The 27,639-nt window shown below is 57.8% G+C and overlaps 1 protein-coding gene across 1 annotated transcript in view; it reads right to left on the bottom strand.

Annotated features, from left to right (window-relative positions):
• The window catches only part of LRP1 (low density lipoprotein receptor-related protein 1), an 88,992-nt gene that overhangs the window by 11,646 nt on the left and 49,707 nt on the right, over positions 1-27,639 (bottom strand). Inside the window, 52 exon segments of the mRNA XM_010007617.1 lie at positions 331-424; positions 853-1,001; positions 1,179-1,367; positions 1,582-1,787; positions 1,997-2,184; positions 2,557-2,676; positions 3,049-3,134; positions 3,348-3,531; positions 3,769-3,956; positions 4,039-4,179; positions 4,454-4,576; positions 5,013-5,141; positions 5,381-5,497; positions 5,985-6,119; positions 6,417-6,566; positions 7,040-7,153; positions 7,839-7,958; positions 8,399-8,527; positions 8,619-8,744; positions 8,861-9,053; positions 9,261-9,465; positions 9,871-10,060; positions 12,356-12,727; positions 13,003-13,127; positions 13,291-13,442; positions 13,681-13,807; positions 14,420-14,549; positions 14,627-14,761; positions 14,859-14,990; positions 16,431-16,559; positions 16,792-16,932; positions 17,179-17,328; positions 17,545-17,639; positions 18,148-18,322; positions 18,498-18,725; positions 18,816-18,947; positions 19,282-19,526; positions 19,914-20,078; positions 20,242-20,446; positions 20,915-21,112; positions 21,322-21,532; positions 21,534-21,586; positions 21,668-21,868; positions 22,034-22,216; positions 22,585-22,752; positions 24,814-24,894; positions 25,022-25,138; positions 25,373-25,498; positions 25,815-25,955; positions 26,589-26,714; positions 26,968-27,157; positions 27,362-27,584. Of these exon segments, the coding sequence (XP_010005919.1) occupies positions 331-424; positions 853-1,001; positions 1,179-1,367; positions 1,582-1,787; positions 1,997-2,184; positions 2,557-2,676; positions 3,049-3,134; positions 3,348-3,531; positions 3,769-3,956; positions 4,039-4,179; positions 4,454-4,576; positions 5,013-5,141; positions 5,381-5,497; positions 5,985-6,119; positions 6,417-6,566; positions 7,040-7,153; positions 7,839-7,958; positions 8,399-8,527; positions 8,619-8,744; positions 8,861-9,053; positions 9,261-9,465; positions 9,871-10,060; positions 12,356-12,727; positions 13,003-13,127; positions 13,291-13,442; positions 13,681-13,807; positions 14,420-14,549; positions 14,627-14,761; positions 14,859-14,990; positions 16,431-16,559; positions 16,792-16,932; positions 17,179-17,328; positions 17,545-17,639; positions 18,148-18,322; positions 18,498-18,725; positions 18,816-18,947; positions 19,282-19,526; positions 19,914-20,078; positions 20,242-20,446; positions 20,915-21,112; positions 21,322-21,532; positions 21,534-21,586; positions 21,668-21,868; positions 22,034-22,216; positions 22,585-22,752; positions 24,814-24,894; positions 25,022-25,138; positions 25,373-25,498; positions 25,815-25,955; positions 26,589-26,714; positions 26,968-27,157; positions 27,362-27,584 (8,132 nt within the window).

Below are 27,639 nucleotides of genomic sequence, written 5' to 3' on the forward strand. Positions count from 1 at the left end.
CAGGAATTAAGCAACCAACACCCAAGCCTGGACTCTGCTGCAGAAAAGGGGCAGCTCTGCTCCAAGAACAACAGCTGGTTGTTACCCTCCATGGGGCTGTAGGCATGGTGTGTTTTCTCACTGCTCTCTAAGGCCCACTAATGGGGTAACTCGCCTCTGCTGGAGGAGCAGCAGGGTGTAGCAGAAGCAGAGCAGCAGCAGGGCTTTGGGGGATCAGCTGCACAAGCAGCACCAGGCTGCACTGGACAGCAGAGCTGCTGTAGGGTTGGCAGGAGCTGGGCAGCATGGCCAAAGTGCTGGGACACCATGCTGACCCCACTCAGCACTCACGGCAATCCTCTGGCTCATCCGAACGGTCTCCGCAGTCATCCTCGGTGTCGCATTTCCACCAGAAAGGGATGCACTTGTCATTCTTGCATACAAACTATGACAGAGAGATGACCTTGTGAGGACAGCTCAAAATGGGGAACCCCAGAAGGCTTCATCCCAGGAGAACTCTGCCAAGGGCACTGATCTCAATGCTGTCCGTTCCCAGACACCTCAGGACAGTCTGTGTCCTGATCTGGAGCAAATCCTTAAACCTGAGCCAATCCCACAAAACCTCTGGTGCTGGAGTGGGACAGGCAGGAGCTCATTCCAGAGCTGGAGTGTCTCTGGCTCCCCAAACGACTGCAATCTATATGTGTTGGGAAGTGCCACAGGAGGGGGGTGTTGCCCATGCCTGGTGAGTGCACACCAGCACCCAGTTGCACAGCAAGGAGCTGTGGCCTGGTGAAACCAGCCGGGAGGGACACAAACATGAGCACTCATGTCTGAGCAGGCAGGCACAGGCAGAGCCAAGCAGGCTGTTACCTGGCTGGCCGTGCAGTTGGAGACACAGGTTTTGCCATCACCGCCCAAGTAGAAGTTGGTGGGACAAGCACACTTGTGCCCTCCACCTGGTGAGAGGAGGCAGAGGTTGCTGCAGCCAGCGTTGTCGGTCTTGCAGGGATGGTTGGGAACTGTGGAGAGCAGGGAGACAACCACGAGTCAGACCAAGGGGAAGGACCCTTAGGGTGGCACTGAACCCCCAGCTGCAAGACCCTTCTCACCATGCAGCACCTTCCCAACCTGGTGTCCCTTAGCACATTGTGCCTAGCCCCAGCCTACTCACTCCAGCCCTCTGGCCCAGGGCTCACCGTCAGGCTGCCGGTAGGGGTGGTAGATGTGGATGTCCATGGGACGGTGCAGCGTGCTGATCAGCAGTGTCTTGTTGGCTCCTGTAGTCTTGTGGGCCCGGTTGATAGACTTGGTCTCCCAGTCAGTCCAGTAAATGAAATCCTCAAAGAGGGTGAGCGCGAAGATGTGTGGGATGTCCTGGCTCAGCACTGCAAGGGGGAGCAGGCAGCTCAGCCAGGGGATGCCCCATGCCACCCCTCCGACAGCCCAACCTTTCTCCAGGGACATCTCAGCCTTTCTCCAGGTCAGAGGCACAGGAGCTGCCAGTGCTGGAGACTGTACCCAGCATCTCTGAATCCTGCTCCCACAACCAATCCAAAGCCTGCACCCCACACAGGCCTGGCAGAGCTGCGGTGCCCTCACCTGTGTGCCGGTTGGAGCCGTCCAGGCTGGCAAACTCGATGTAGTCCTCCCGCGCATCGGCCCAATAGATCCGGCTGTTGATGTAGTCGAGGGTGAGGCCATTGGGCCAAGTTATCTTGGTGTCAACAATAACGCTGCGGTTGGTGCCATCCATGCCAATCTTCCCGATCAGGGAGTGGTCCCCCCAGTCTGTCCAGTATAGGTAACTGGGGATAAAAGAGAAGAGCAGAGGGAGGCTGAGTCTGGCCCAAGCCACAGCAGTGGCCACACTCTGCCCGCCCCACGGATGAACCAAGGTGCAGGTGGGTGCAGGGCAGGGAAGGCCCTGTCCCACCTCCCAGCCTCCAGGACTAGGGCACAATGGCAGAGGGTCCACCAGCCCCTCCCTGCACGCCAGGGTCCTGCAGGCGCTCACCCATTCTGCACATCCACCACCAGTGCCCGGGGCTCCCGCAGACCGGAGTTCACCAGCACGGTGCGGTAGGCACCGTTGAGCTTCGACACCTCAATGGTGTCCCGACCTTTGTCACACCAGTATAGGTTCCCTCCTACCCAGTCAACAGCCAGCCCATCAGGGTTGCTAAGGCCAGTGCGGTGAAGAACCTGTTGGGAGAAAATGGAGATGTTGGGGCTAGAAAGGGAGAACTAGATCCTGCCCTGGTCCCTGAGGGATGAAAACATCCCCCTTCCACAGCACATTCCCCCATTAGACAGTCCTTCCCAGTACTCTTTCCTCACTCTTTTTCTCCAACCCTCCTTGCTCATCTGCCTTGGGGCAGCATGGAGCCCACCTCTGATTGGGACAGTGCTGCCAAACATTCCCACAGCAGCCTGGGCTGATGCCCTGAGCCTAGTGACGACCCAAAAGCAGGGCTTGTGGCCCTGGTGCCAGCCAAAGCCCCTCTCTGTGCAGGCAGTGGGCAAGAACTGGCTATCCAGATTTGGGGTGCCTGATGGGCTGCCTCAGTGCCCCACCTGAACATTACTCCCATTGATGTGCATTCGCCGGATCATGCTGCCCTGCGTGGTCACATCTGTCCAGTAGATCATCTGCTCCCGATAGTCGAAATCCAGAGCCACTGCATTGTTCAGCCCCTGGGAGGAAGGGAGAAGCATTGAAATCACAGTGTCGTCTGCTAGCACAGGGTCACAGGGGCTTTACAAAGACCAGTGACCGCCAGCCTCAACTCCAGTCCCTGCAGCAGAGAACTTAAAAGCACTACAGACAACTGTTGAGCAGACTCTATTTTATCAAGGTCTGCTACCAAAGAGCTATTGTTTACAAGGGACCTCCTCAGTGGTGAGAGCTGCTGTTATATAGAATCTACCATCTGTCTGGAAAGCCAAGAGCCCAAACTCCAGGGCCAGCAGGCCTCCTGCTCTGCAGGGCCACTCTCCAACTCCCAACCTCCAGCCCAAATCCCCACATAAGGTTGGTGCTCCTCCAGCTCCAAGCTCCCCCCGCACCTGCTTAAGCAGTGTATAGTTGGAGCCATCCAGGTTGAGTTTCCTCAGGTAGTACCGGTTGGCAAAGATGAGGAAGGGCTCTTCATCTGCACAGGGAAACCATGAGATGTGTAAGGGAAACACTACTGTGACATTGGCAGATCCCCTGCGGACTCAATTCCCTCCCTGCCCTGCCACTTCCCAGATTTCCTTCATGAGTCAGGTGCAGCTACTTTGCCATTTGGAGCGCTGTGACCAATTCAAACACCAGCAGCATTCCAGGGTTGCCAGAAGAGCATCCCTGCCTCCAAAGCTCTCACCTGTGACAGCTTTACAGCTGGTGGGGTTGTCAGGTTTGAGCTTGTAGCCCTCTATGCACAGGCACTTGAAGCTCCCCAGAGTGTTGATGCACTTCTGGCTGCAGGGGTAGGTGGTGGAGCACTCGTCAATGTCAATGCACGTCTTCCCATCATCCTTTAGCCGGAATCCGGGACGGCATCTACACTGCAGGAGGCAACTGGAGCTGTTAAACATGTCCAGGGCCCGCACGCTGGGACATGACAGGCATCACCATGGGACAAGCAGGCTCAGGCACAGCAGACAGCTTGCAGAAACAAGGCTGCTGTAAGTGCCTATGCATGTGTCCCCTGCCCAGCTGGCAGAGAGCAGAAGCAACCCTCATGCTAAGAGTGTCTGCAGATAGGGGAGAGAGCAAGAGAGCATCTCTCCAGCCGACCCTACCTTGTATCCAATCTTGAGGTCTTCACATTCCTGGGAACAGCCGCTCTGCTTCTTGTTGAGACACTCGTTGATGAAGCAGTTGAGCTCATCAGAGCCATCCATGCAGTCGTTGTTGTTGTCGCAGAGCAGCATCTCCGGGATGCACTTCCCGTTCTTGCAGAGGAAGAAGGAGTCGTTGCACTTGTTCTCTGCAGCAGGTGGAGAGGAGGTGGCCACGGTCACTACAGGGCAGGTAGGCAGCCCTGCTCCCCACCATGGCCCCACAGGTACCTGGGCTGCTGCAGCGTGGGTTCTTGGGCGCTTCGTCCGAGTGGTCGTGGCAGTCAAACTCGCCGTCACACTCCCACTGCCTGTTGCTGAGGCAACGGCCGTTGGCACAGCGGAACTCATGGGGGCCACAGGTGGGGTACTCTGCAGGAGGGCAGGGGACTCAGGCAGTGCAGACCACCTCCCTGAGCTGGCCAGGAACCACGGGGGCAGTGTGGTCGCTGGGCTGCGCAAGGCTGTGGCACAGGTGCCCAGACCTCCCTGCTCCTCCTCACCCTGCTCTCATGCCAAAACCCTTCTGGATAATAAAGACCCCTCCAGGGTCCTGTCTCAACGCCCAGGAGTCACAGTGTAACTGCCAGGGCAAGTGTTACATTAGACAGCTCTCACTGTTCTCTCCCATCCCTTGGACACCCACCACACTCTGGGGACTCGTCTGAGCCATCGCCGCAGTCGTCATCGTGGTCACAGACAAAGTGCTTGGGGATGCACTGGCGGTTTCCACACATGAACTCCCGCTCGTCACACGTGTTGTTGTACACTGCAACGAGGCAACACTGTCAGCCCCTCACCACACCCTGTGCTCTCCTGCCTGCCCCACACCCTTTGGGTGCTAGGGACAGGAGCTGAGGCACAGCCCAGCTGGGGCAGGGACTACAAGTCCTTCACCCCAGCTTGAGCACAGGCCTGTGTCCTCATGCCGTGGCTGTGAGCAGCACCCAGACAACATGGTGCCTTTGGCTATTGCTCCTCCTCTCTTCAGCCAGAGAAAGGCACCCAAACATTCCCATGTCCAAGGTCTGCTGTGAGCACAGCACTGCAGTTTCCTCTTGCAAGCCTGGCGGGGAAGTGGCCAAGACAAGACATCCTGCCTGCTACAGGGACCCCAGTAGGGCCCCCCGGCAGCTCTGCCTTCACTACAGGCAGCTTCTCTCCAGCCCCTGGCTATGCCACGGTCCCAGCCCTCTGGGACTCACAGCAGCCAGCAGCGAGGGTCTCATCAGCGCCGTCTGCACAGTCCTTGTCCCCATCACAGAGCCAGCGCTCTGGGACACACACGTAGGTGCCTGGGCACTGGAAGGATCCCGTGCTGCAGGTGGTCAGCCCTGGGGAATGGAGAAGGATGGAGGCCAGTCACCCCCTTGCTGAAGAACTAGCACTCTTGGGCTGCATGCCCCCATGTTCTGGGAGGCCCCAAGATACAAAACCCAGGAGAGCAGTGAAGACCACAGCACAGGAAAACATGGGTGGAAGAAGGGATGGGCAGAGGCAAGAATACACAGAGATGGAGCAGAAGTGGAGGCAGAGAAAGAGAGAGGTTAGAGCAGGGCTGGAGCAGACTCACGGCAGCGGCTGTCCTCATCAGAGCCATCCCCACAGTCATCTGCCCCATCACAGACCCAGAGCTTGGAGATGCAGCGGTGGTTGTTGCACTCAAACTGCACGGGGTAGCAGAACTTGTCTGGGAGAGGAGGGGAGAGGAGGGGTCAGACCTGGGGTGATGCAAGGGGAAGGTCATGGCAGCAGAGGCTGGGTCAGCTGGGCTCCAGGGCTGGAGAGTGCCATGGAGGCATGTTGATGGGACCAGACCATAGGACTGGTGTGGGATTTCCTGCTCTGGAGCTGGAGAGGTTGTCTAGTTCCTGAGCACTGTTTGAGATTTTTTGATGGGAAGTTAGAATAAAAAATATTAAATCAAATGAACTGTAACTGGCCAACCTCAAAATTATCAAGGACACTTGTGCATGTGGTGAGCAAACAAACGCACAAGAACTTCTGCATTGGCTGCCATTAAAAGCCCAATCTTGTGGAATAAGACTAGAGGAGAAATAATCTGGAGTGTGATTCTTGGCAAAGGGATGTCAGAGAGAGGAGGGGGTCCAGCCTCTCCTCCCGCACACTTGCACTTGCCAACCCGTGCCATCACCCGAGTCCCTTGCTCTCCCCACCCTGCCGCTCACTGCAGTGAGTCTCGTCTTCCCCATTCTCGCAGTCGTCCTCTTTGTCGCAGGTCCAAGTCATGGGGATGCACCTCCCACTTGGGCAGGCGAAGTAATTGGCTGGACACTTGGGTTTCCTCCCACCTGGTTTGTGAAGGAAATATCAGAAAGGGTGGTAAGATGGACACGTCCTGTTCCCTCCCAACCCAGATCTGCCCAATTCTGAAGGATTCCTCCCTAAAAGCCCTCTGTGATCCTGCATCAATCAGCACCCAGAACCACCCTCCATAAAGGAGCTGTGCAGGCAAGGGATGATAGTCCTGGTGTGAAAACAAAGTATCCACTGTCCAAACAGACCCAAAGGGGAGCCATCTGCCAAAGGGTCAGTGCGACACCCCTGCTCTCCTAAGCCTGAGTCCCCTCTCCTCTCCTTGCTCTCACCTGGGCAGTTACGTTCATCTGAATAGTCTCCACAGTCATTGGCCCCATCGCACACCCAGCTTGGAGCGTAGCACAGTGAGGTGTGTTCACACTTCTGGAACGTGGTGCCCTTCACTCCCAGCTTGAAATAGCTGCTGCAGTCAGTGGCAGCTGCAAGGAACCCCACCAGAAGCCTGGGTGACGGGTGCTGCTCACCAGTGGCACAGCCTTTCAGTCCAGACCCCCAGGCAGTGTGAGCCCCTGTCCCACGGCTGACAGCCCTCCTTCCTCCCCAGAGCAGCACGGAGCTGACTCTGCCCCACGTATGCCCAAGCTGCTGGGACCACGTTAAGCACTTCTGATGGGCTCTTGTGTGGTGAGGTGCCAAGAACGGTGGAGGTGGAGTTGCAGTGATGGGCTGAGACTGCTTCCAGCCAGCAGGCTAACCAGGCCTCGCCTCTGTGGATGGGATGGGAGCCAGGGCCTTTCTCCCTCCCTGATTCAGCACAAGCCTCAGCAACTGAAATGAGGTGCAGGGACCCAGGCACCTGTCCACAGGCACAGAGAGCAGGAGCATTGCCAGATCTACAGCAGGGCAGGGCAAGGGAGGCAGTAGTGAACAGGACAGCAGCTGGGGTACTCACTGCAGTTCATTTCATCTGAAGCATCCTCACAATCAATGAACTGGTTACAGCGGCTCGAATTCCCAATGCAGCTTCCATCTCGGCAGCGGAACTCGGTAGCAGCACAGCTGGTTTCTGCAAGGGGGAAGGCCCCACAGTGGATGAGGCTGGGCTGAGGGGCACAGTGTGTAAAGCCACCCCACAGACCCCACTCACATTGTCCACATGCATCCACGCACATACACCTGCTGCCCAGCACAGCGATGGGTGACCTGATCCCACACTGCCAGCTCTGGTCCCCTCCCAGCCAAGACCTGGTGCCTCTCTAGCTTACATACCCTCCCTGGCAGCCAAGGCTTGTCCCCAGAGCTGGCCTGTCACTGGCAGGCCTGGGCAGGCTCAGGGAAGCTCCTGACCTTCTCTATCAGTTTTGAACCCAGCAGACAGGCTCCTGCAGCTCTGAAGCTGTCCTTGGAGATGCTCAGGTGCTCTTTTCACAGGATCCCAGGAACCATGAGGAGCAGCAACACTGCCCCTTGATATGGCCATGTGTTCCTCCTAGATGTCAAACCATCTCAGAAGGCTCTAGGTGCTACATGGCCATGCTCAGTTCTTCCTCCCAGCTGTCAGGGAGCAAGCTGTACAAAGCGCCTGTGGCACAAGCAGCATGAGCAAGATGTAGACCTTCACTCTCCGCTAAGCCCTGGCTCTGTTCTGCTCCTGTCAAGCTGAAGGTAACTCTCCCAAAGCCCCTGTCCCCGTTCCAGACAGCTGACTGAGCCCTGGTGAGGGCTGGCTGGGAGCCAGACACTTTGCTTACTGTTACACGGCACTTCATCCGAGTTGTCCCCGCAGTCATCCACGCCATTGCACCAGTAGCGGCTGGCAACGCAGCGCCCGTTCATGCAGTGCAGGTAACCCCTCTTGCACTTGCGGCTGCCTGCAAGGAGGAGGAGCAGGTGAGCACGAGGCACCCCTGGGTGTCCTAGCTCCTCGGGGACCCTTTGGCAGAGGCAGAAACTACACAGGCAGGATCAGGAACCAGGCTCTCTTGTGATGTACCGGCAACATTGCAAGGTTAAGGTTGGCCCAGCAGACCCCTCCCAGCTGAGAAGCAAGGGTTGCTGTTAGATAAAAGGTGCAGTCGGCTCAAGGGCTCTCACTCTCCAGCCTCCCCACAAAACTGGAAAAGATCTAGAGCCCTTAAAGCCTGGCATGGATGGGACCAAGACAGACTATGAGCACTTGAGGGACACAAAAAGGCACCCAAGAGTACCAGCTCCCTTTGCCAAGCAGAGCCAACAACTCGAGCAGAGTGCCTGGGCATGCCAGTGGATGCATGTGTGCGTTTGAGCAAAGCAGCAAGAGGAGGAACCTTACTGCAGTAGGACTGCTTCTCATCTGACTTGTCCTTGCAGTGGACTACACCGTCACAGGTCCGGCTGAAGTCAATGCAGTCACCGTTCCCACACTCAAACTCATCATGCACGTTGCAGGTAGAATTCAGGGCTGGGCAGGGTGCAAGGAATGTCAGCTCTGTCAGGCTGAGACTTCCTCCCCTTCCCATCCCCACCAGCTCCCACTTCCACCTCCCCTCCACCTTTGCAGGTGAAATCCTCCTGCAGGACTCGCTCGCCACGGCAGGAGCAGTTGACATGTCCTTTGGGTGTGAGCAGACAGAGATCCTGGCAGCCACCATTGTTGACCCTGCACGGGGACAGCTCACCTAGGAGAGATGGAGAGCAGTCACACCAGGGGCAGTCTACAGTCTGGCCGAGGCAGGGGAGCCAGGGCCAATGTGGCAAGGCTGTGAGTGACAGGTGGGGCACGGGGCATCCTTACAGCTGTCAGTGTCGTTGGCCACAGCAATGATGCCCATGGGCTGCTGGGGGATGTCAACACGCAGAAGCTTCATGTCAGTGCCCACATACTTGTTGGCTCGTTGCACAGCTCTGCGCACCCAGTCTGTCCAGAAGATGTAATCACCGTAGACAGCCAGGCCAAAGGGGTGCACAGGCTCCGATTTCAAGATCACCTGCCGGACATGGGCAAACCATGAGCAGGAGGGAACCTGGCTGTAGCCTGGATGCAGCCCCCAGCACCTCTCCAAATGCAGCCTGTCCCATGTATCTGCCCAGGGAAAGGCCCAATCCCCCCCATGCCCCAGGAACAGATCTACTTTCCTCCAATACTCGCTACTCTCCTCCCCCATCTCTGCCACTGAGGGCAGGTCTGGACTCACGTGGCGGTGGGAGCCATCGTATTCACAGCGTTCAATTTTGTCCAATGAGGCATCAGAGAAGTAGATTTTTTCAGCCTTGTGGTCAATGGCCAGCCCATTGGGTGTCCGGATGTCCTGGTCAATGATGATGAGGACGTTGGCACCGGAGAGGGTGGCACGCATGATGCTGGGGTGCTGCTCATTCCAGTTGGTCCAGAACATCAGGCTGAAAGAGGAGAGACAAGTGATGCCTTTGCAGCCCAGCTCTCTGCCATATATATGTTGATTTAGCCCATCTCTCTACTGCTGTAAGGCTTCCAGGGCCTCTAGGATGGAAGGGACATTGTTCCTGCATAAAAAGGAGTGGGAGGGGACTGAATGACGCCACTGCAGCCAGCTGGGAAATGTGGTACCCCATGGTACCAGAGGAGCATTGGGATGGGGTTTCTGACTTTGCTTTGGGGTGCTGAAGGACATGGGGAGGACACAGGGCCTTTCCCCCATGGACCCAAATACTCCCTGTGCTGGGAAAGAGCGCTTTCTCCCTAGTGGAAATGTGTCTGCCTGGATGCTGGCCCAGGGACCAAGTGGACCCCTGGGTGGGCTGGCTGGACCACTGATGGCCACTCACTTCTGGCACTCATCCAGCACGAAGGCCCGGGGGTGATCGTCCCCTGACATGGTGATCACAGTCTCCCTCTCGAAAGCCCCCGGGCGGCTCTGGTCCACAGTGTGGCGGGTGATGGTGGAGGTGGTGTAGCTTGTCCAGTACAGCGTGTCCCAGCCGCGATGGTAAGCCAGCCCCTCCACCGAGCCCACATCTGCAGAAGGGGAGGACAGGAAGGTTCACATCTACCCCATGCTCAGCTCACTCCACACAGCCAGTGCTGACTGTGACACCTGGACATGGCTACCTCAGCAGCCTGAAGTTATTGCTTTGAATTACACCCAAAAAAATCCCCAGAGGCTGTGGATCTTGCTAACAACGCACCAATGTGGCAGCACCAGAGGGGACTAAGCAGAGCTTGGCTGGGATCTGTGCTAATGGGGGAGCTGAGACCCCAGGGGACTTCAGAGTCCTCCTGGGCAGACCTCTGATACCAGCCAGGTAATGACACTTCCTTGCAGAAAGGCTGTTATGTTCTCTGATCATCTCCCCTGCACTGGTCAGGCCATACTCTGGGTCCCTCTGTCCCTGCAGCAGTGGCACTGGGAAAGGTCTCCCTCTGCAAGGGAGGCATAAAGTGGCCAGAAGAAGACTCATGCCTAACCAAGGAGACCTTCCCTCCAGCTCCTAGGCCAGGAACTTGAACTGTACACCCATCCTTCCAACCTCATTAACAATCAGCAAAAGGTTTAATGAATGGGCTGTGAGCGACGGGCCCTGCTCTCTTCATCTCAGTGATAACAGCTACCCCAACTGCCAACTGTAAACATGCTCATTAGCGAGCTCATCTATAATCCTTGCTGGAGGTGCTCCCTAGTGATGCAGAGCAATGGACATCGTCTTTTCAACTGCCGTAAAACCCAATAAAATCAACCAAGTGCAAACCGAGGGCTGGAGGTGAAGACAGGGCCAGGCATGGCAAGGTTTACTTAGGCTCAATGGGTCTGTCTTGAAAGTCAAATTCAAACAGAGCAGATCCCAAGTTTGCTGCAGTGCCTTGTTCCTAGAGCAGTGCATACCCACGTGCACGACTGAGCCTCATGATACACTCTCCTTGCCAGAACAAGCTCTGCGGACTGCTCCTGACACTTGCGTCCTCTACCACAGGCTGCTGGGGGGTGATCGTCCCCTGACATGGTGATCACAGTCTCCCTCTCGAAAGCCCCCGGGCGGCTCTGGTCCACAGTGTGGCGGGTGATGGTGGAGGTGGTGTAGCTTGTCCAGTACAGCGTGTCCCAGCCGCGATGGTAAGCCAGCCCCTCCACCGAGCCCACATCTGCAGAAGGGGAGGACAGGAAGGTTCACATCTACCCCATGCTCAGCTCACTCCACACAGCCAGTGCTGACTGTGACACCTGGACATGGCTACCTCAGCAGCCTGAAGTTATTGCTTTGAATTACACCCAAAAAAATCCCCAGAGGCTGTGGATCTTGCTAACAACGCACCAATGTGGCAGCACCAGAGGGGACTAAGCAGAGCTTGGCTGGGATCTGTGCTAATGGGGGAGCTGAGACCCCAGGGGACTTCAGAGTCCTCCTGGGCAGACCTCTGATACCAGCCAGGTAATGACACTTCCTTGCAGAAAGGCTGTTATGTTCTCTGATCATCTCCCCTGCACTGGTCAGGCCATACTCTGGGTCCCTCTGTCCCTGCAGCAGTGGCACTGGGAAAGGTCTCCCTCTGCAAGGGAGGCATAAAGTGGCCAGAAGAAGACTCATGCCTAACCAAGGAGACCTTCCCTCCAGCTCCTAGGCCAGGAACTTGAACTGTACACCCATCCTTCCAACCTCATTAACAATCAGCAAAAGGTTTAATGAATGGGCTGTGAGCGACGGGCCCTGCTCTCTTCATCTCAGTGATAACAGCTACCCCAACTGCCAACTGTAAACATGCTCATTAGCGAGCTCATCTATAATCCTTGCTGGAGGTGCTCCCTAGTGATGCAGAGCAATGGACATCGTCTTTTCAACTGCCGTAAAACCCAATAAAATCAACCAAGTGCAAACCGAGGGCTGGAGGTGAAGACAGGGCCAGGCATGGCAAGGTTTACTTAGGCTCAATGGGTCTGTCTTGAAAGTCAAATTCAAACAGAGCAGATCCCAAGTTTGCTGCAGTGCCTTGTTCCTAGAGCAGTGCATACCCACGTGCACGACTGAGCCTCATGATACACTCTCCTTGCCAGAACAAGCTCTGCGGACTGCTCCTGACACTTGCGTCCTCTACCACAGGCTGCTGACTCTTCCCAGAGGCTCTGGCAGAAAGCTAACAGCTGAACCCTTAGCAGCAGCCACTCAAAACACCTCTCAGAAACACAAAAAAACGTTAACTGAGAAAAGGAACCAAAACCCTTGGGCAAGGAAGAAGGAAGTTCAGGAAGAGGTGGCAGGGGAGAACAGAAAAGAGCAATCTGAGAGCAGAGGCATGAGGAGAGAGCCCTGTGGCACTCACTCTCCACAATGGTCTTGCGCCCTGTGCCGTCATCATTGATCTGTTGGATGTTGCCAAAGTGGATGTCACTGTAGAATATGCGGTTGCTGCCCTTGGAGCCGTAGCGGTAGTCAAAGGCCAGGGCAATGACGTTCTTCATGTGCTCTGCATCCTCAAAGGGCTTGATGGGAGCGTTGAGGTTGTTTTCGTCCGAGAGGTGGATGCTCTTGAGGATGGTGCGCTCCGAATACAGCAGGTAGCCATCGTAGTCACGGCAGCTCACCCCATCCTCGGACAGCATGCCATGGGCACAGGCACAAGTCCTCTGCCCATTGCCCCGGAACAGGCACAGCTGCTGGCAGCCCCCGTTGCTCTGGGCACAGATGTTGGTGCCTGGGGAGGAAAGGGGAGACTGTTCAAGGGACTGGGTAGGCTCTTTGTAGGAGGACGCTCCTGCTCAGCCGCTTTTCATCTCTCCCCACTCCCAAAGGAAGCCGATGAAGAAATGGTCTCAGCCCACAGCACAACACAGTTCTTTGGTGAGGACACAGTGGCCCATTTGTTTCCTTCCCCCTCCCTGCATCTGCCTGCCATGGGAGCTCAGCCCAGGCAGCCGCTGGTGCTCGGCAGCACTGCTCAAGGGGCTGACATCCTGCTCCCGAACCCACCCTTCTGCCTTGCCCGGTTGAAGACTTTGATGTCCTTGAGCTGCACGCCAATCCCTGTGCGCAGGGACACTGACTCGGTGGCATTGTCCTTGTTCCCTCTTTTGATGGAGCCATTCGCATGAGTCCTAAGAAAGGACAGAGTCACTGAGCACCCGATGCAGGGCCCACCCCAGCAGCACCCTGTGGTGGGACCCAGCTCCACCACCACTCTCACAGCACCCGCCAGCTCCCCCCACCCTCCCACACAGCCAGCGCCCAGGGCATTCCCAGACCCCTTGGGCACTGTACCTATCGCTCCAGTAAATGTACTCCTCGAAGACGGACACTGAGAACATGTCCATGTTGTTGCTGGACAGAACAACTTCTCGGTTTTCACCCGTCTCCAGGTCGATGCGTTCAATCTTATCTGTGCGTGCATCACACCAGTAAAGCTTCCCATCCTGAGGAGGTGAGAAAACATCCCAGTCAGCCACAGAGCAGCTCACCAGCAGGGAGCTAAGGCACCCTCCGCACCTCCCAATGTCTGGCAGAAGGTCCCAGGGTCCAGAAGACAACCCTGGACAACCCTCCCTGCAGGGCTCTGGGAAGGGCAACTGTGTCTCCAGATACCCCACCAACAGGGTGACTGCAGGGACCCTTGGGACACGGCAGCACCAACCTCCCAGCCCATGACTTTACCTCATAGTCAACAGATATTCCATTGGGCCAACTGATGCTGACGTTCACGAGCACCATGCGCTCAGTCCCATCCAGGCGTGACCGTTCAATGCGGGGGTACTGCCCCCACTCTGTCCAGAACAGATACCTGCAGGGGACAGCAGGGACGTGACCATAAGACTGGCCAGAAGCAGCATCCTTGGGCCTTCTGGCCATTGGAGCAGAGGACAAGCACCTCCTCCTCATCCCTGCATACCAGGGCCTCAGTCCAGGCCCTGGTGATTTGTCAAGTCTCCCAGCCACCACATGCTTGCAGACTCGCTGCAAAGGAGCACTTCACTGCAGCTGGATCAGCACAGGAATGAGCCCTTGTGCCAGGCACATAGGTGCTGGTCTCCATTCCTCCCTAGACCCAAACAACTCTCCTCTCCCTGTGACTCAGCCAAAGCTGGACCCAGAAGGCTCCAAACAACTCTCCTGTCCCTGTGACTCAGCCAAAGCTGGAGCCAGAAGGCTCCAACTTGGATTTTCTGACAGCTGGAACCCACAAAGTCATGGAGAGCTCCCAGGAAACTCAGCCCATCAGTGAAAGGGTGGTTAAACCCAGCTGGTTTGGACACCAGGAGCCTGTCCCTTGGTGTGGCAAGAGACCTACAAGTCCTCTCCCCTGTGGGCAAACTGCACAGTTCTGCCAGCAGTCTGGGGTATGTGCCCACCCTCAGCTGAGGGACCCTCTGGATGGCTCTGTGCAGTGTCTTACCCTTTCTCTGGATGGACTGTGATGGCCCGCGGCTTGTCCAGCCCCTGTGAGATGACCACATAGCGGAAGGACCCATTCAGCCTGGCCACCTCAATAACATCAAAGCCCTGGTCTGTCCAGTAGATGTTTCCTGCGGAGAGAGGACAATGAACATGAGCCTACCCAGGCCTGCCCGCTCACTCCTCCCTGCTCCGGAGCCCATCTCACCAGCGATCCAGTCCACAGCGATGCCCTCCACGCGGCCAATGCCATTGGTAACCACATCCTCCCGCCACGTCTGATCCCGCTTCGCCCGGCTAATGGTGCTCAGACCCATGTCCACCCAATAAATGGTGTCGTTCTCTGAGTGGGGCCAGGCCAGAGAGCAGGTGTCAGTGACTACCTCTGTGTCACCCTGACCTCTCCAGCCCTGTTGTCCTGTTCCTCACCCCTGCCTCACCTGCATGGAAGTCAATCCCCACGGCCAGGGAAGTCCCTGACACGGGCACAAGAGCATCCGACTTGTCATTGGGGTCCAGGGGAATGCCACGGATCCCCTCATGGACTGAATACAGGAGGAAGGAGCCAACGCCTACAACACATGTGGGGACAATCAGATGCATCCCATAAACAACACGCTGTCCCTTCCATAGACAGCTACAACTCGTGGAAAATTGTGACAGCAGATCCATGGAGGAGCAAAGCCTGGCAGGACTGGTGGGAGGACTCAACAGGAGAACCTTGGGCCCCCAGCCCAGGCAGATGATCCCAGGAAAGCAGAGGGGCAGGCAGGACAGGGTTGAACTGTGCTGGCTGGACCTGCTGGTAGGCTGTGCAGCTGCCCCGAGCATCTCCCCACTGGCAACCCCCATGCCCACAACCTGGCTGACCCTGAGGGTAACACATATGAGATGTGAGCTGGCAGTAGCAGCTCCACAGGCAGCTGGGGAGGTGGTAAGGAAGGCAGCTCCTGCCAGACAACAACGGCCTGATCCTGCCCACAGCAGTGCAGTCAGGGGTGACGCGTCTGCATGGGCAGCATGTGCATGGGACACTTCAAAAGTTTTGCATCACTGTGATTTCTCATGGACAGAGGGATGGCCCTGTTTCGCTTGGGTCCCCCATGTGAGAGTGGACTAACTGGGATGAACACAAGGAGAAAACTCCAGGATCAGGATGAGATGGCTTTCACCGCCACACTGTGCAGGACGAGGAATGGCAAACCTTGTGGAATGATGGCAGGGAACAACCCACTCTAACAACAAGCATGGACATCGTCAGGGATAATGTTTCTGATGGTTGGGGCAGGAACCCAGGGAACAGCCACAAAGCCCTCTGCTTGGATCTGCAAAGGGGCTGTGTTCCAGTGTGTCCTGCCCAGACCTCCCTGGAGGATGCAAGCCCCACAGTAGCCTGTTCAAGGGGTCCTGACACACCAGGGCACAGGGGAAGCATGAGTGAGGTCTCTTTTCAGAGCTGCCTGTGCCCCTGAGTGCTGGCAAAGGCTCTGAGCTGTATCTGGGTCAGGGCAGCACTTGTTATTCAGTCCCTGCCCTGACCCAGATGGTGCAGCAGCTTTGCCAGCCCTCTCCAAAAACACCAAGAACATTTTGCACACAAACAGCCTTTGAGAGGCTCTTGCAGTGACCAGGGAGAGGAGAGGGCTCTTCCCTCCCAAGGAAGATGATGGCAAACTGTGCAGGGACTGGGGACCTGCAGAGCAAACGCTGTGCCGGCTGCCCAGCGTCACTCCTGGTGACTGCAGCAAGTCAGTGACCCAAACCCACTGTAAGCAGTGAGGGTTTCACCACTCCTTTGAGGGTCTGCACTGTGCTGTGCTGCTCTCCTCCTCCCACTGAGCCCAGAGCCCTAGGTGCTGGGACAGTGCCCGTGCTCATCGCTACAAGCCCTTGCAGGACAGCCCACGATTGCTCAGCCACGTGGCCCCGGCAGAGCTGCAGCACACGGCTGGCCGGGGGGGCTGCTCTGAGGGGGGAGCTGGGGAGTGGGGATGGGGGTCAGGCATGCTTACCTTCACAGGACTGCTGCCCACTCTTCAGGCTGTAGCCTGCAGTGCACATGCAGGACCGGGAGGTCTCAGAGGTGGGCAGGCAGAGCTGAGAGCAGTCGCCATTGTTTAGGCTGCAGGGGTTGGTTCCAGCTGCCACAGAGAGAGGGGAGTGAGGGGCAGCAGGGGGCCAGGGCACAGCCCCCGGGCTGCACCAGCCAGCAGGGACCTGGCACAAGGGCAAGGGTCAGGCTTGGGCCAGCAAGAAGGGACAGGGCCAGCCGGCCACCGTGGGCCAGACTCCAGTGCAGGTACTGGCCACCTGGTGGAGCCGAGGAGATGCTGCCCAGCCCTGCAGGGTCTCTGCCCGGGATCAGGCTCTCACCTTGCTGGATGCCTTCATCGTACACCTTCATGTGCATCACAAGCGTCGCGTTGTTGCGCAGCACTGTCACCTCTGTCCCATCCTTTTTGTTGCAGGTGCCCATCCTCTCAGAGGCCTGGTCAGCCCACCACAGCTTGTTGCCTGGAGGAGAAGGCAGGAACATGCACAAGCTTTCCCCATTTCCCTCCCACCCCAGCAGCAAAGAGTGGTGGCACCACAGAGATTTACATGTGGTGGCCTAGAAAAAGGGGTCTGAGCTCAGCCCTTGGTGGAGAAGCATCCCCTCCACAGCTGCTAAAAGTGGGAGCAAGCAGTCTGTGTTTGGGCAGAGCCAGGAAAACAGGAAAGGGCTTCACAATCTGCCCCCATCACCCTGCTGGCTCTCACCCATGATGGCCAGGGCAGTCGCCTTGCTCAGCTGACCCTTCATGGAATTGATCACCTCCAGGTTGCTGCCATCCAGATTGCATCTGTTGATGGTGCCATTGCCAGAGCTGATCCAGTACAGCTTGCTCTCTGGGTAGTCAATGGCCAGGCCTAGAAAGCAAGAGACTGTCAGTGTCCAGGTGGCACAAAGGGATCGTCACTATCTGGGAGGTGGGATGGGACCAGCAGAGTGGATGGGGTGATGGAGAGATGGGCACACAAGGTCAGAGTAGAAAGCAGCTTCCAGCCTGGTGGGGGCTTGAGGCTTTTAGGGCCAGCAAAAGCATCACAGGGTGGGTGATACCCAGGGGCACTGGCAGTCCGTACCAACAGGCCCTTTCTGGTTGGTGAAGAGGAGGGTGCGGTTGCTGCCGTCCATGTTGGCCACACTGATGTTGTCCCCGTCTGTCCAGTAGAGCTTCCTGCAGTGGTACAGGGACATTGAGAAAGGCAGAGCCCCGTAGGGATGGCCCACACACACCTCTGCTGTCCACCCAGGCTCCACCAGCCCCTTACACTCTAGCCTCCTTGCCCTTCTCTGCTGCACAGCTCAGGCAGCCCAACCACCCCCCTGACTTCAGTGCCAGGACCTAGGAGGGAGTTTTGGAGTTTGTAAGCACTCGTGCAGTCCACCCAGACTGGCACACGCGTACGGATGCTCGCTCATCTGCAGCCTGTTCTCCGCCATACACACATGCGTATGCACAAAACAGCTGCTGCTCTGCATGTGCCGCAGACATACACCCCCAAGCCATGGCCCTGGCTCCTCTCAGACCTCCTACACACACTGACACAGAGCGAGCAACCTGTTCCCTCCCCCACCGCATGCGTGCTGTCACATGCACACACACGTGTGCCTGCACACCTGCTCCTCCAACGCTCCTGACCTGGCTCCCAGCCCGCCAGCACCACATCCTGCTGCACACTTACCCCTGGAGTGGGTGAACCACCAGGCAGTGAGGCTTGTCCAGCCCCTGGATCACTGCATTCTTGAAGGAGCCATCCAGCCGGGCCACATTGATCTGCTTCTTGTTGGTGTCGTAACTGGTCCAGAAGAGGTTTCTGGAAACCCAATCCACAGAGAGGCCATGAGCATTGGGCAAGTCTGAAAGGGAATGGAGAAGGGAGATTCATTAGGTGTGAGAACAGGACTGGGATGATGCTCAGATGAAGAGGAAGGGTCAATCTCATGGAGCCAAAGCCTTTGGAGGGCAGGTGGCTCTGCTAGGCTCTGGGACCTGACAGGAGCAGCCGTGTGTGGAGACACACTCCACACCCACCTGCAGAGACAACAGTCTCCACACCGGTGCCATTGATGAAGGCTCTCTTGATGGTCTGCGTGCGGACATCAGACCAGTAAATGCGCTGCTCCAGGGCATCGTAGTCCACCACTGTAACATTGTCAATGTCAGGCACCGTGAAGGAGATGATATAGTTGTAGTAGGGGTTGTCGATGTCCACACCCCGGATCTCCATCTGCCGTGCATACAGCAGGAACTTCTTAAACTCTACAGAGAAGCAGAAGAGGGGCAGTCATGGGATCTCAGCCTGGTCTGCAGAGCTAGTCCTGAAGCACCCGGCCCAAGGCAGACCCCTACCATAGCAGGTCATGTTGTCCTTGTCCAGCTTCATGAGATGGGGGCAGGCACAGGACAATGTGCGGTTATAGTTGATGAGGCAGAGGTGGGAACACGGTCCTTTGCCCCCATTGGCTTCACAGGGATTAGGAGCTGCAAAAGGCATAAGACTCAGTGACGCCCCTGTTCCAGTGGACACCTACCCAGGAGGCCCCAGAGAGCTGCAGACCTCCCAAACCCTGCCTGCCCCATCGAGGAGTGATGACCCATCAGCGTCATCATCCAGAACACTTCTTTTCTTGGTGGCCACGGCCATAATAGAGGCCTCTGGCTCATAAGAGGATGAGAATGGGCAGCCACAGGGGTTGGAGCAGCTCTCAGGCGATGCTCTGAGTGGGGGTGGGTGAACACAGAGTGCCAGTGCCATCCCCCCTACCACACTCCTCCTGCCTCAGTCCCAGCCCCCCGCTGCTCCCCCAGACCTCACCCAGGGGCTGCCGGGAGGGGTGATACACCTGCAGGTCGAATGGCTGCGTGTTGGTCCGTTGCACCACTGTCACATTGTGCCCTGTCCACTTGTTGGCCTTGGCCAGCGTGTTGGTGCGCCAGTCAGTCCAGTACACCTCACCCCCGTACAGGGTGACAGCAAAAGGATGCGACAGGTACTCATGTCCCCGCAGCACCTCGATGTGCCCCGTCCCATCGTACAGGGCTGAGTAGATGGCATCTGACCTGGGCCCAAAAGAGACAAGAGATGAGAGCAGGCAAGTGGCAGGGCAGGAGGCAGCTGGCACAGGTGAAGGCAACATCTTTAACCCAACAACAACCCACAGGGTCTAAGCAACTGTCTCCTCTGCTCTGCTTAATGCTGTGGAGGAGGACAGCTTCTGATTGGCACCAGGGATCAGAGCCCACCCAGAGGAGAAAACCCTGAGCAAAGGCTGGAAGATGCTGCACACACAAATGGACCCCAAGGAGCAGAAGCTCTCACTCCCACCTAGCAAACAGCAGAACAACACAGGAGTGAGAGGGAAGGTGCCAGAGCTGGGTGGGACACGGAGGGCAGGGGTCTAGTGGGGATAGGGAAGTGAGGGGCAGGGACGGGTGTCCTCATCCTACCTGGCATCGATCCAGAGGATGCGCTTCTCCAGGTAGTCAACAGTGAGCCCGTTGGGCCAGCCCCCCGAGCCTGTCTCCTTGTGGATGGTGCGCCGGCCCGCGCCGCTCATGGAGGCGGCCTCAATGCGGGGCAGGCTGGCATCCCAGTCTGTCCAGAAGAGGATCCTGGAGGGACAGCAAGCGGAGACCATCAGCACAGGGACACAGAGCTCTGCGCTCTAACTCAGCAGTGAGGTGTGTGCCTAGACAGGATCCTCTGGCCTGGTCCCCCCACGAGATCCCAAGGGTGCCACTCTGTCCTAGTGACCAATGTTCCCTCCTGCCTTACCCATAGCGGGGGTCCAGGGCTATGGCGCGGGGATGCTCGATATCCCCAGCCAGCAGCGTGGTTCGCATGGTGCCGTCCAGCTTGGCCACCTCGATCTGGTCCAGGTTGCTCTCCACCCAGTAGATGTTGCCAGCAATCCAGTCCACAGCCAGCCCCTCGGGGGTGGCCAGCCCATACTGTATCACCACCTCGAAGCTGGTCAGAGCTACAAGGCACAGCACCAGGAGGGCTCAGTTGCTGCCTTTTCCCCTACTCACCCACCCACTACCACCACACCCCAGTTCTGAACAGCTCCACCCAGCTTGACCAAAGTCAATAGCAGGGGGATGCCCCTTCTCACATGGGGCTTGAACTCCAAAGGGCTCAGCCCCACATCTGTGGCTCCAGTGCTGGGCTCTCACTGCCCTCCTCTGCAGCACTAATGGGGAGGGGACCCGGCTTTGTGCTCCCAGCTGCTAGGCTGCAATTAGCATCAGGGAAGTGCTGGGAATGCTAATTAGCTCCTACATAATGAGCAATGCTGGACAGCAGAACAGGATCACTAGGGGGCCTGCAGGCTCCAGCAGCTCCAGGAGTGCAAGGTGGGAAGAAGCCAGCTGTCCCAGAACTGCACCTCTGCTTTCCCACCCATCTATCCCCCACCAGTCCTCTCCACACCCCCAGGGATACACACCCCCATTCTCGAGCAGCTTTCCCCTGTAGATTTTGTCCTCTACCACATCAGTCCAGTACAGCGAGCTCTGGTTGAGGTGGAAGTCCAAGGCAATGGTGTTGCGTAGCCCAGGGACCAGGACACTGTAGTCACCCCGATGCAGATCAATGCGGCGGATCTCGTGGCGGTTGGAGAATATGATGAATGGCTTGAAGGGGTCTGGGGAAAGCAGGACAGGGTCAGAAGGGCGGCCCACACAATGCAGGAGGAAGGTGTTCCTGGTTCCTTGCCCCAGCTACGGAACCACCCATGCCCCTGCACCCATAAAGGGCTGCTTGTGACAGGTGGGGACAGCAAGGGGTCTGCTCTCAGCAGGCAGACACTCCTCCCCCTCCCCAGACCAGCCCCTGCAGCCCACTCCCACGCACCCAGGCTGCGGCAGCTCTCGCCATCGGAGTCCAGCATCCAGCCCTCGTAGCAGGAGCACTTGACGTTGTACTTGTCCTGCTCGCACTTCTGGCTGCACTTGAGGTGCTTGGCACAGTAACTCTGGATCTGGCAGGTCTTGTTGTCTGAGCCCAGCTCCATCCCCAGGGGACAGGAGCAGATGATGCCCTCACCAGGGGCCACAGTGCACCCGGGGGGCCGGAGCGCGTTGGTGCCCCAGCCCGCCATTGTTCAGGGAGCACTGGTCTGTGGATAGAGGATGCACTCGTCAGGCATGCCACTTCCAGCCAGAGGACCCCATGTCCCAGCATCCAGCTCTGCACTCACCACAGAGCTCGCCCTCATCAGAGCCATCCCCGCAGTCATCAGAGCCATCACAGAGCTTTTCGGGGGGCAGGCAGATGGAGGTGTTGTTGGCACAGGTGTGGGAGGGAGGTTTGCACACCAGTGACTCGCAGTTCTCCTCATCTGAGTTGTCCTCACAGTCGCTATCCCCATCACAGACCCAGGCCTTGCTGATGCAGCGAGCTGCTGACGCAGAGGAGAGGTTATTTCAGGTACTCGGGGTCCCAGCTGCCCTTGAGCTGGTGTCCCTCCTCTGCTGTCCCCTCCCCACAGAGCTGAGGTGGGTCCCAGCCGCTTCCCTGGGGCCGAGGGGGGAAAGAGCAGTGACTGCACCTCCCCTGCTCTCACCTGAATCCTTGCAGCCAAACTTGACATTAGGATCACAGACATGGGTGACCCCCTCGCAGTTCTTCTCATCACTGGAGTCCATGCAATCCGTGTCACCGTCGCAGCGCCAGCGCATGGGGATGCAGAGCCCATCCAGCCGGCACTGGAACTCATCGGTGTGGCAGCCCCCAGGCGGGCGCGTGGCTGGTGGAAGAGTTTGGGGACCTGCTCACTGCCTTTGCCCAGGGAGCTGGGAACTGGGTGGGCTCAGGGGGCAAGAGGAGGAGTGGGCATCCAGCTGAAGGGAAAGGGCTGGGGGCCTGGACACCTGGGGTGGGCAGAGGAAGCTGCATGATTCCCACCCTGGAAGTGCTTGAGCGGGTCTGCCTGAAGGGGGTTTCACCTCTCCAGGCAGGACAGTAGCAAAGCTGATACCTGAGAGGGTCCATCTGCCATTCCCTCCCTCCCAGGGCAGGACCTGGTGTGGGAGGTGTGGTGTGGGAAACACCATGGGAGGACCCCAAGCAGCAGCACAGGGGCAGCCTGGCCCAGCCTCATGGCTCAGGACTCACCCTGGTTGGTGCAGTTGGCATGAGTCTCGTCACTGTAGTCCCCACAGTCGTTGTCCCCATCACAGGTCCAGTGCACGGGGATGCAGCGCCCGCTGTTGCACTTGAACTGGTTGCTGGAGCAGGAGTGGCTGCAGCCTGCCTCGTCGCTGTTGTCCCCACAGTCATTGTCTGGAGAGGGAAGGGAAGCGGGAAGGGGCTCAGAGAGCAGTGCCTGGCTGGGGGGATGACTGGCAGAGGCACAGCAGGAGGACGAAGGCAGAGAGCCCCCCACCAGAGGAGGCGGCTGGGGGAAGCGGGGAACAACAGGGATCAGATAGACCACGCCAGCAGATGGGATGTGGGGCCATGAGCTGTCCCTCGGTGCTGGCAGCAGTACCCCCACCAGAGAGGCTGAGCTGAACAGAGAGCCCCCAGCCCTCCCACCCCTGACACGCTCTCAGGCACAGCTACAGCATCAGCAGCACACAAAGAAAATGAAACACAGAAACTGCATAGATCAGCCATGTACCTGGGGAGGCTGGGAGGGTGCCCAGCACCAAGGGGCTGCTCCGCTCCGCAGGGGGAGCGGAGCTGGGGACACTGCACTCCTTTACAGGGCACATCCCTGGGGAGGTGGGCTGGTACAGCCAATTGGGGAGTGTCAGCTTGCCTGGAGGAAACCCCATTGTCCACCGACAGGCAAGAGAACCTTTAGTCTGACAGAACCATGACACTGGCAATGCAGCCTCTCTGCCTGACCTGCCAGCACAAGGCTTGGGGCTGGCATGCTAGAAACAGAACAGGGCTCTGCTCTACTGCAGACACCCCATCTGAGCTTGGCAAAGGCCTTTGCCTCCTGGTGCCTCTGTCTGCCTCATGCAGGCGAGCTCACAATGGGCACAAGGACAATGGCACTGACAGCTGCCATGTAGATCACCAGCAGCCCAACTTCTGCAGCTGCAGATCCCAGCCTCTCCGTCACAAGCAAGTCCACTTGGAGAGCTGGAAGGGACGGCTGCTTTGCCCCCCAGCATCCAGCACATCACTCCTGATGATGGAGCACAGGGGGCATTGCCAGAGAGCACGAGGGGCTTTGCCAGAGTGTGGGAGCATTGCCAGTGTTTGAAGAAGCAGCCCATGAGGCTCGCAGCACTCTGGAGGGGGCAGGTTTGGGAGTTGCATGGGGCCAGGCTGGGGGACTGGTGCATGTTGATCTATGCACTAACCGGTAGGCTTTGGACAGTTCTTTTCGTCAGAGCCATCCCCACAATCTTTTTCTGAAACACAGAACCAACCAGACAGGAGAGTGGGCACAATGACAAACAACACAACACGGCACATGCACAGAGGGTGGCACAAAAACACACTGACACTGGGACGTGAACAGTGACATGGAGAGGGACACACAGAGGCTGCGCAGGCAACTGAACAGCCCAGGCGGCGAGACAAAAAGCAGTGGCTGGTGCTGGGGGACCAGGGCAGCCAGGCTGGGAGTCCCTCATTGCTGCAGCTCCTGGAGAGGCTCTTGGCTGCTAGGGAGTGCTCCTCACCAAGGCCACTGCTGTCAGAAGTGCCTAGCTGCCATCAGGGTGATAAGAGGTGGGGCTGCCCCAGGGAGAAACGGCCATTCACTCAGGAAGAGCTGAGGAAGAGACCTGCACCCACAGCTCCCTGCTAACCCCTTGCACCAGCTTACACACTCTGCAGCTCTGAGCATGTCTCATCTGCTCTTAGGCCACTAATTAAACCTAACAATGCAGAGCTCCTACGAAGACCGAAATAAACCTGTGGGGAAGGAAAGCAGCCTTGGGGCAAACCCTCTTTTCCAAGCCTGATCCTGGAAACAGATTCAAGACCAGATGAGAGCTCACCAAGAGACTTCTACTGCCTTCCTTGGGGCTACATAACCTGGCTCAGGCCTGCTAGCACGCTGCACAAGGCACTCCACTCATCAAGCACCAGAGCAGAGTTTTGGCCACTTTGCAAAGAATGCCAAAGTGTGCTGAAATGATCCCTGCTAGGCTACTCCTGTAACAAACAGTCCCCCAAGGGCAGCCAAGGAAAATGTGGGTCTCACTGTTGCAGGATGTGCTTACAGCTCCAGCTAATGCCTCCTCATTCAGGGCCTGGGCTCTGCTCTTTAGCACAAGGCTGAGAAGCCTTGAAGGAACAGGGCTCCCTGCCAGGCTGGCACCCCCACGCCAGAACTCACTGCCCCAGCTGTGCCTGCTGTGGGGTCATTGTCCTTACCATTGTCACAGCGCCAGTTGATGTTTATGCAGCGCCCGTTGTTGCAGGTGAACTGTGTCAAGGGGAAGCAGGTCGGGTAGGCTGCAGAGGAGGCAGAGGCACAATCAGTGTGGGGCTTCTGCCAGGCCCCATTGGTGCCTCTGCCCGACAGTGCCCCATTGGTGCCCCTGCCCCCCCTGTGCTCCCCGGGCTCCCTGCCACAGCTCACCACAGGAGGCAGACTCATCGGAGCGGTCCCCGCAGTCATCGTCCAGGTCACATGTCCAGGAGATGGGGATGCAGCGGCCACTGGCACATGAAAACTGGTTGGGGGAGCAGGTCCGTGCTGACCAGGGAGAGACAGACAGAGCGTCAGCAGCTGGCAGTGCCTTGCTCTGCCAGGGCAAAGGCAAGGAACAAGCCCCCTGGGGCTCCTGCGAGGCACAAGAGCCAAACTGGGTGGCAGGCCCCAAAACCTCAGCCTCAGTCCTGCAGCATGCAGGGAACAGTGAAGGCTGTGGCTTGGGACAGCAGTGCAAGCCCCCCTCCCCCTTCTCTGAGGATAAGGCAGGCTCCTCACCTGAGCAGGTAGAGTTGGACTCATCCTCGTTGTTCCCACAGTCATTGTCCCCATCACAGAGCCAGCGGTTGGGGATGCAGCGGTTGTTCTTGCACTTGAAACGATCTGAGGGGCAGGTGTGCTGGTCTGCAGGGAAGACACACACTCAGGATCTGCCCTTCATCCCACCCCTACTCCTCCTCCACATCTGGTGGAAAGAAAAACTGAGACAGAAAAGGTCAGGGAGCCTCAGGCCAAATGGGGCTCCAGGATCCTAATCACCACTTGCCCACTCAACTGCTTGAGCCCACTCCCCTCCTAGAGCTGGACAAGGGACATGGGGTCCTGGCTGCCAAACCCCATTCCAGTTACTGGCCCCACATTTTGGGGAAACTCAGCCCAAATTCTGCTGCCCCAGGAGTGCATAAACCATTATCCCACCACATAGGAGGTGGCTACGCACGGCAGAGCTCAGGGGCTTCATCACTGTTGTCCAGGCAGTCGTTGTCCCCATCACATTTCCAGCGCTCCTGGATGCAGCGGTTGTTCTTGCAGGCGAACTCCCCAGGCTGGCACTGGGGAGGGGGGATGTAGGATGGGTTGGCTGGCAATGGAAAAGCAAAGAGAGGGTATTAACCAAGTGACCAAGTGCAGGGCAGCAGCAAGTACAGTACCGTGCCCTCAGGCTGGCAGGATGTCTACATGACTGCCCAAGAGCCCTGAGAACAGACAGATGCTCACACACACCCATGTGCACCAGCTCCTGAGCATGAAACAAGAAGGTACAGCTCCACATCGAAGGGCAGGGTCCCTGGCTCAGCCTGCATGCACAGGCTGTGCCAGCAGAGCTTCACCCCTCTCATCTAGGCTTGCCAAGCACAGTACTGCCCAGGGTACACCCCGAGCCCAGCTCTCCCCCATGCTGGCAGCAGCACAGTGTCAGACATGGTTGCAGAGCTTCTGCTCAGGGATCCCCACCAGGGGTTTCCACCTTCCTCCCCAGGCAGGCAGCTGTGCTGCTGCCATCATGCAAGAGGTGGGACCAGAGCCAGTAATGTAATTTGTCCGCCAGCTCCTATGGGTCCAGGGTACAACCACTTCCCCAAGCCCCAGGCCAGGCCACCCCCATGAGAGGTATCACTGCTGATGTGCCAGAGCAGAGCCACAGACCCCGTGTACCCACCCATCCCTTGGAGAAAAGGGGTCCCCACTGGGGCCAGGCCCCGAAGCAGCCTACCCTGGCAGGTGACGGAATCTGATCCCAGGATCTGGTCCTCTGCACAGGCACACTGACGGCCCCGGGGGGTGGCCAGGCACAAGCTGCTGCAGCCACCGTTGTTTACACGGCACTTGTTGGAGCCCACTGCAGAGGCAAGACAGGGGTGAGAAGGGAACCCTGCTGACCCAGCACAGGGCATGAGTGGTAGCAGGGTTTACGGAGAGAAAGACAGGGTGCTTGGGGATGGACAGACAGACAGGGCTATGGTCAAAAGGAAGCAAAAAGAGGTGAGGGGCTGCTTAGGCAGGGCACTTCCTCAGCCCCCAGTCCCATCCCTCTTCCAGCCCCCCTGTGTGTGGCAGGTCCCCGTGGTGGCAGGCAGAGGTGGACCCAGCACCTTGCTGCTGCTGTGCGTCGTACATCCGGATCTCGAAGATGGGTGGGCGCTCGTTCCGCAGCAGGCTCACCACCTTGGAGGCCTGGTCCAGCCGGTAGATGCTGCCACTGCGGTACTCAGTCCAGAAGAGGAAGCTGCTATAGTGGCACAGCCCGAAGGCATGATTCAGCTCAGGTCCCTCGTACACAATCTGTGGGCACAGGGAGGCGGAGAGGCTCATTGTTAGCTGGGGCGCGTGCCCAGGGAAACCCCACACAGTGGGACAGGGCAAGGGACACTGGAATGGGAGAGGAGGGGACAGGCAGCAGGGCAGCACGGCTGAACATGGCTCGGTTGCCCACAGTTGCGACTCTGTGACCATCAGTGTACAAGAGCCCGTGGAGCTTCCACTTGCCTTCCGCTCGGTGCCGTTGAGATAGACCATCTCGATGCGGTCATAGAAAGCATCCACCCAGTAGAGGATCTTGGCTGGGATGTCCAGGCTCAGCCCATTGGGCCACAGGACAGTTTTGGAAGTGATGAAGATGTTGCGGTTGGAACCGTCCATCCAGGCTCTCTCAATCTTGCCCCTCTTGCTGTCCTTGGGATCCTCCTCCCAGTCTGTCCAGTACATCCACCTGCCACAGATATAAAGTTATTACAGACAAAAATAAATCGGGCTTGGAGCCCAAC

This window comes from Chaetura pelagica, unplaced genomic scaffold (genome assembly GCF_000747805.2).
Source record: "Chaetura pelagica isolate M959 unplaced genomic scaffold, ChaPel_1.0 scaffold610, whole genome shotgun sequence".
NCBI lineage: Eukaryota > Metazoa > Chordata > Aves > Apodiformes > Apodidae > Chaetura > Chaetura pelagica.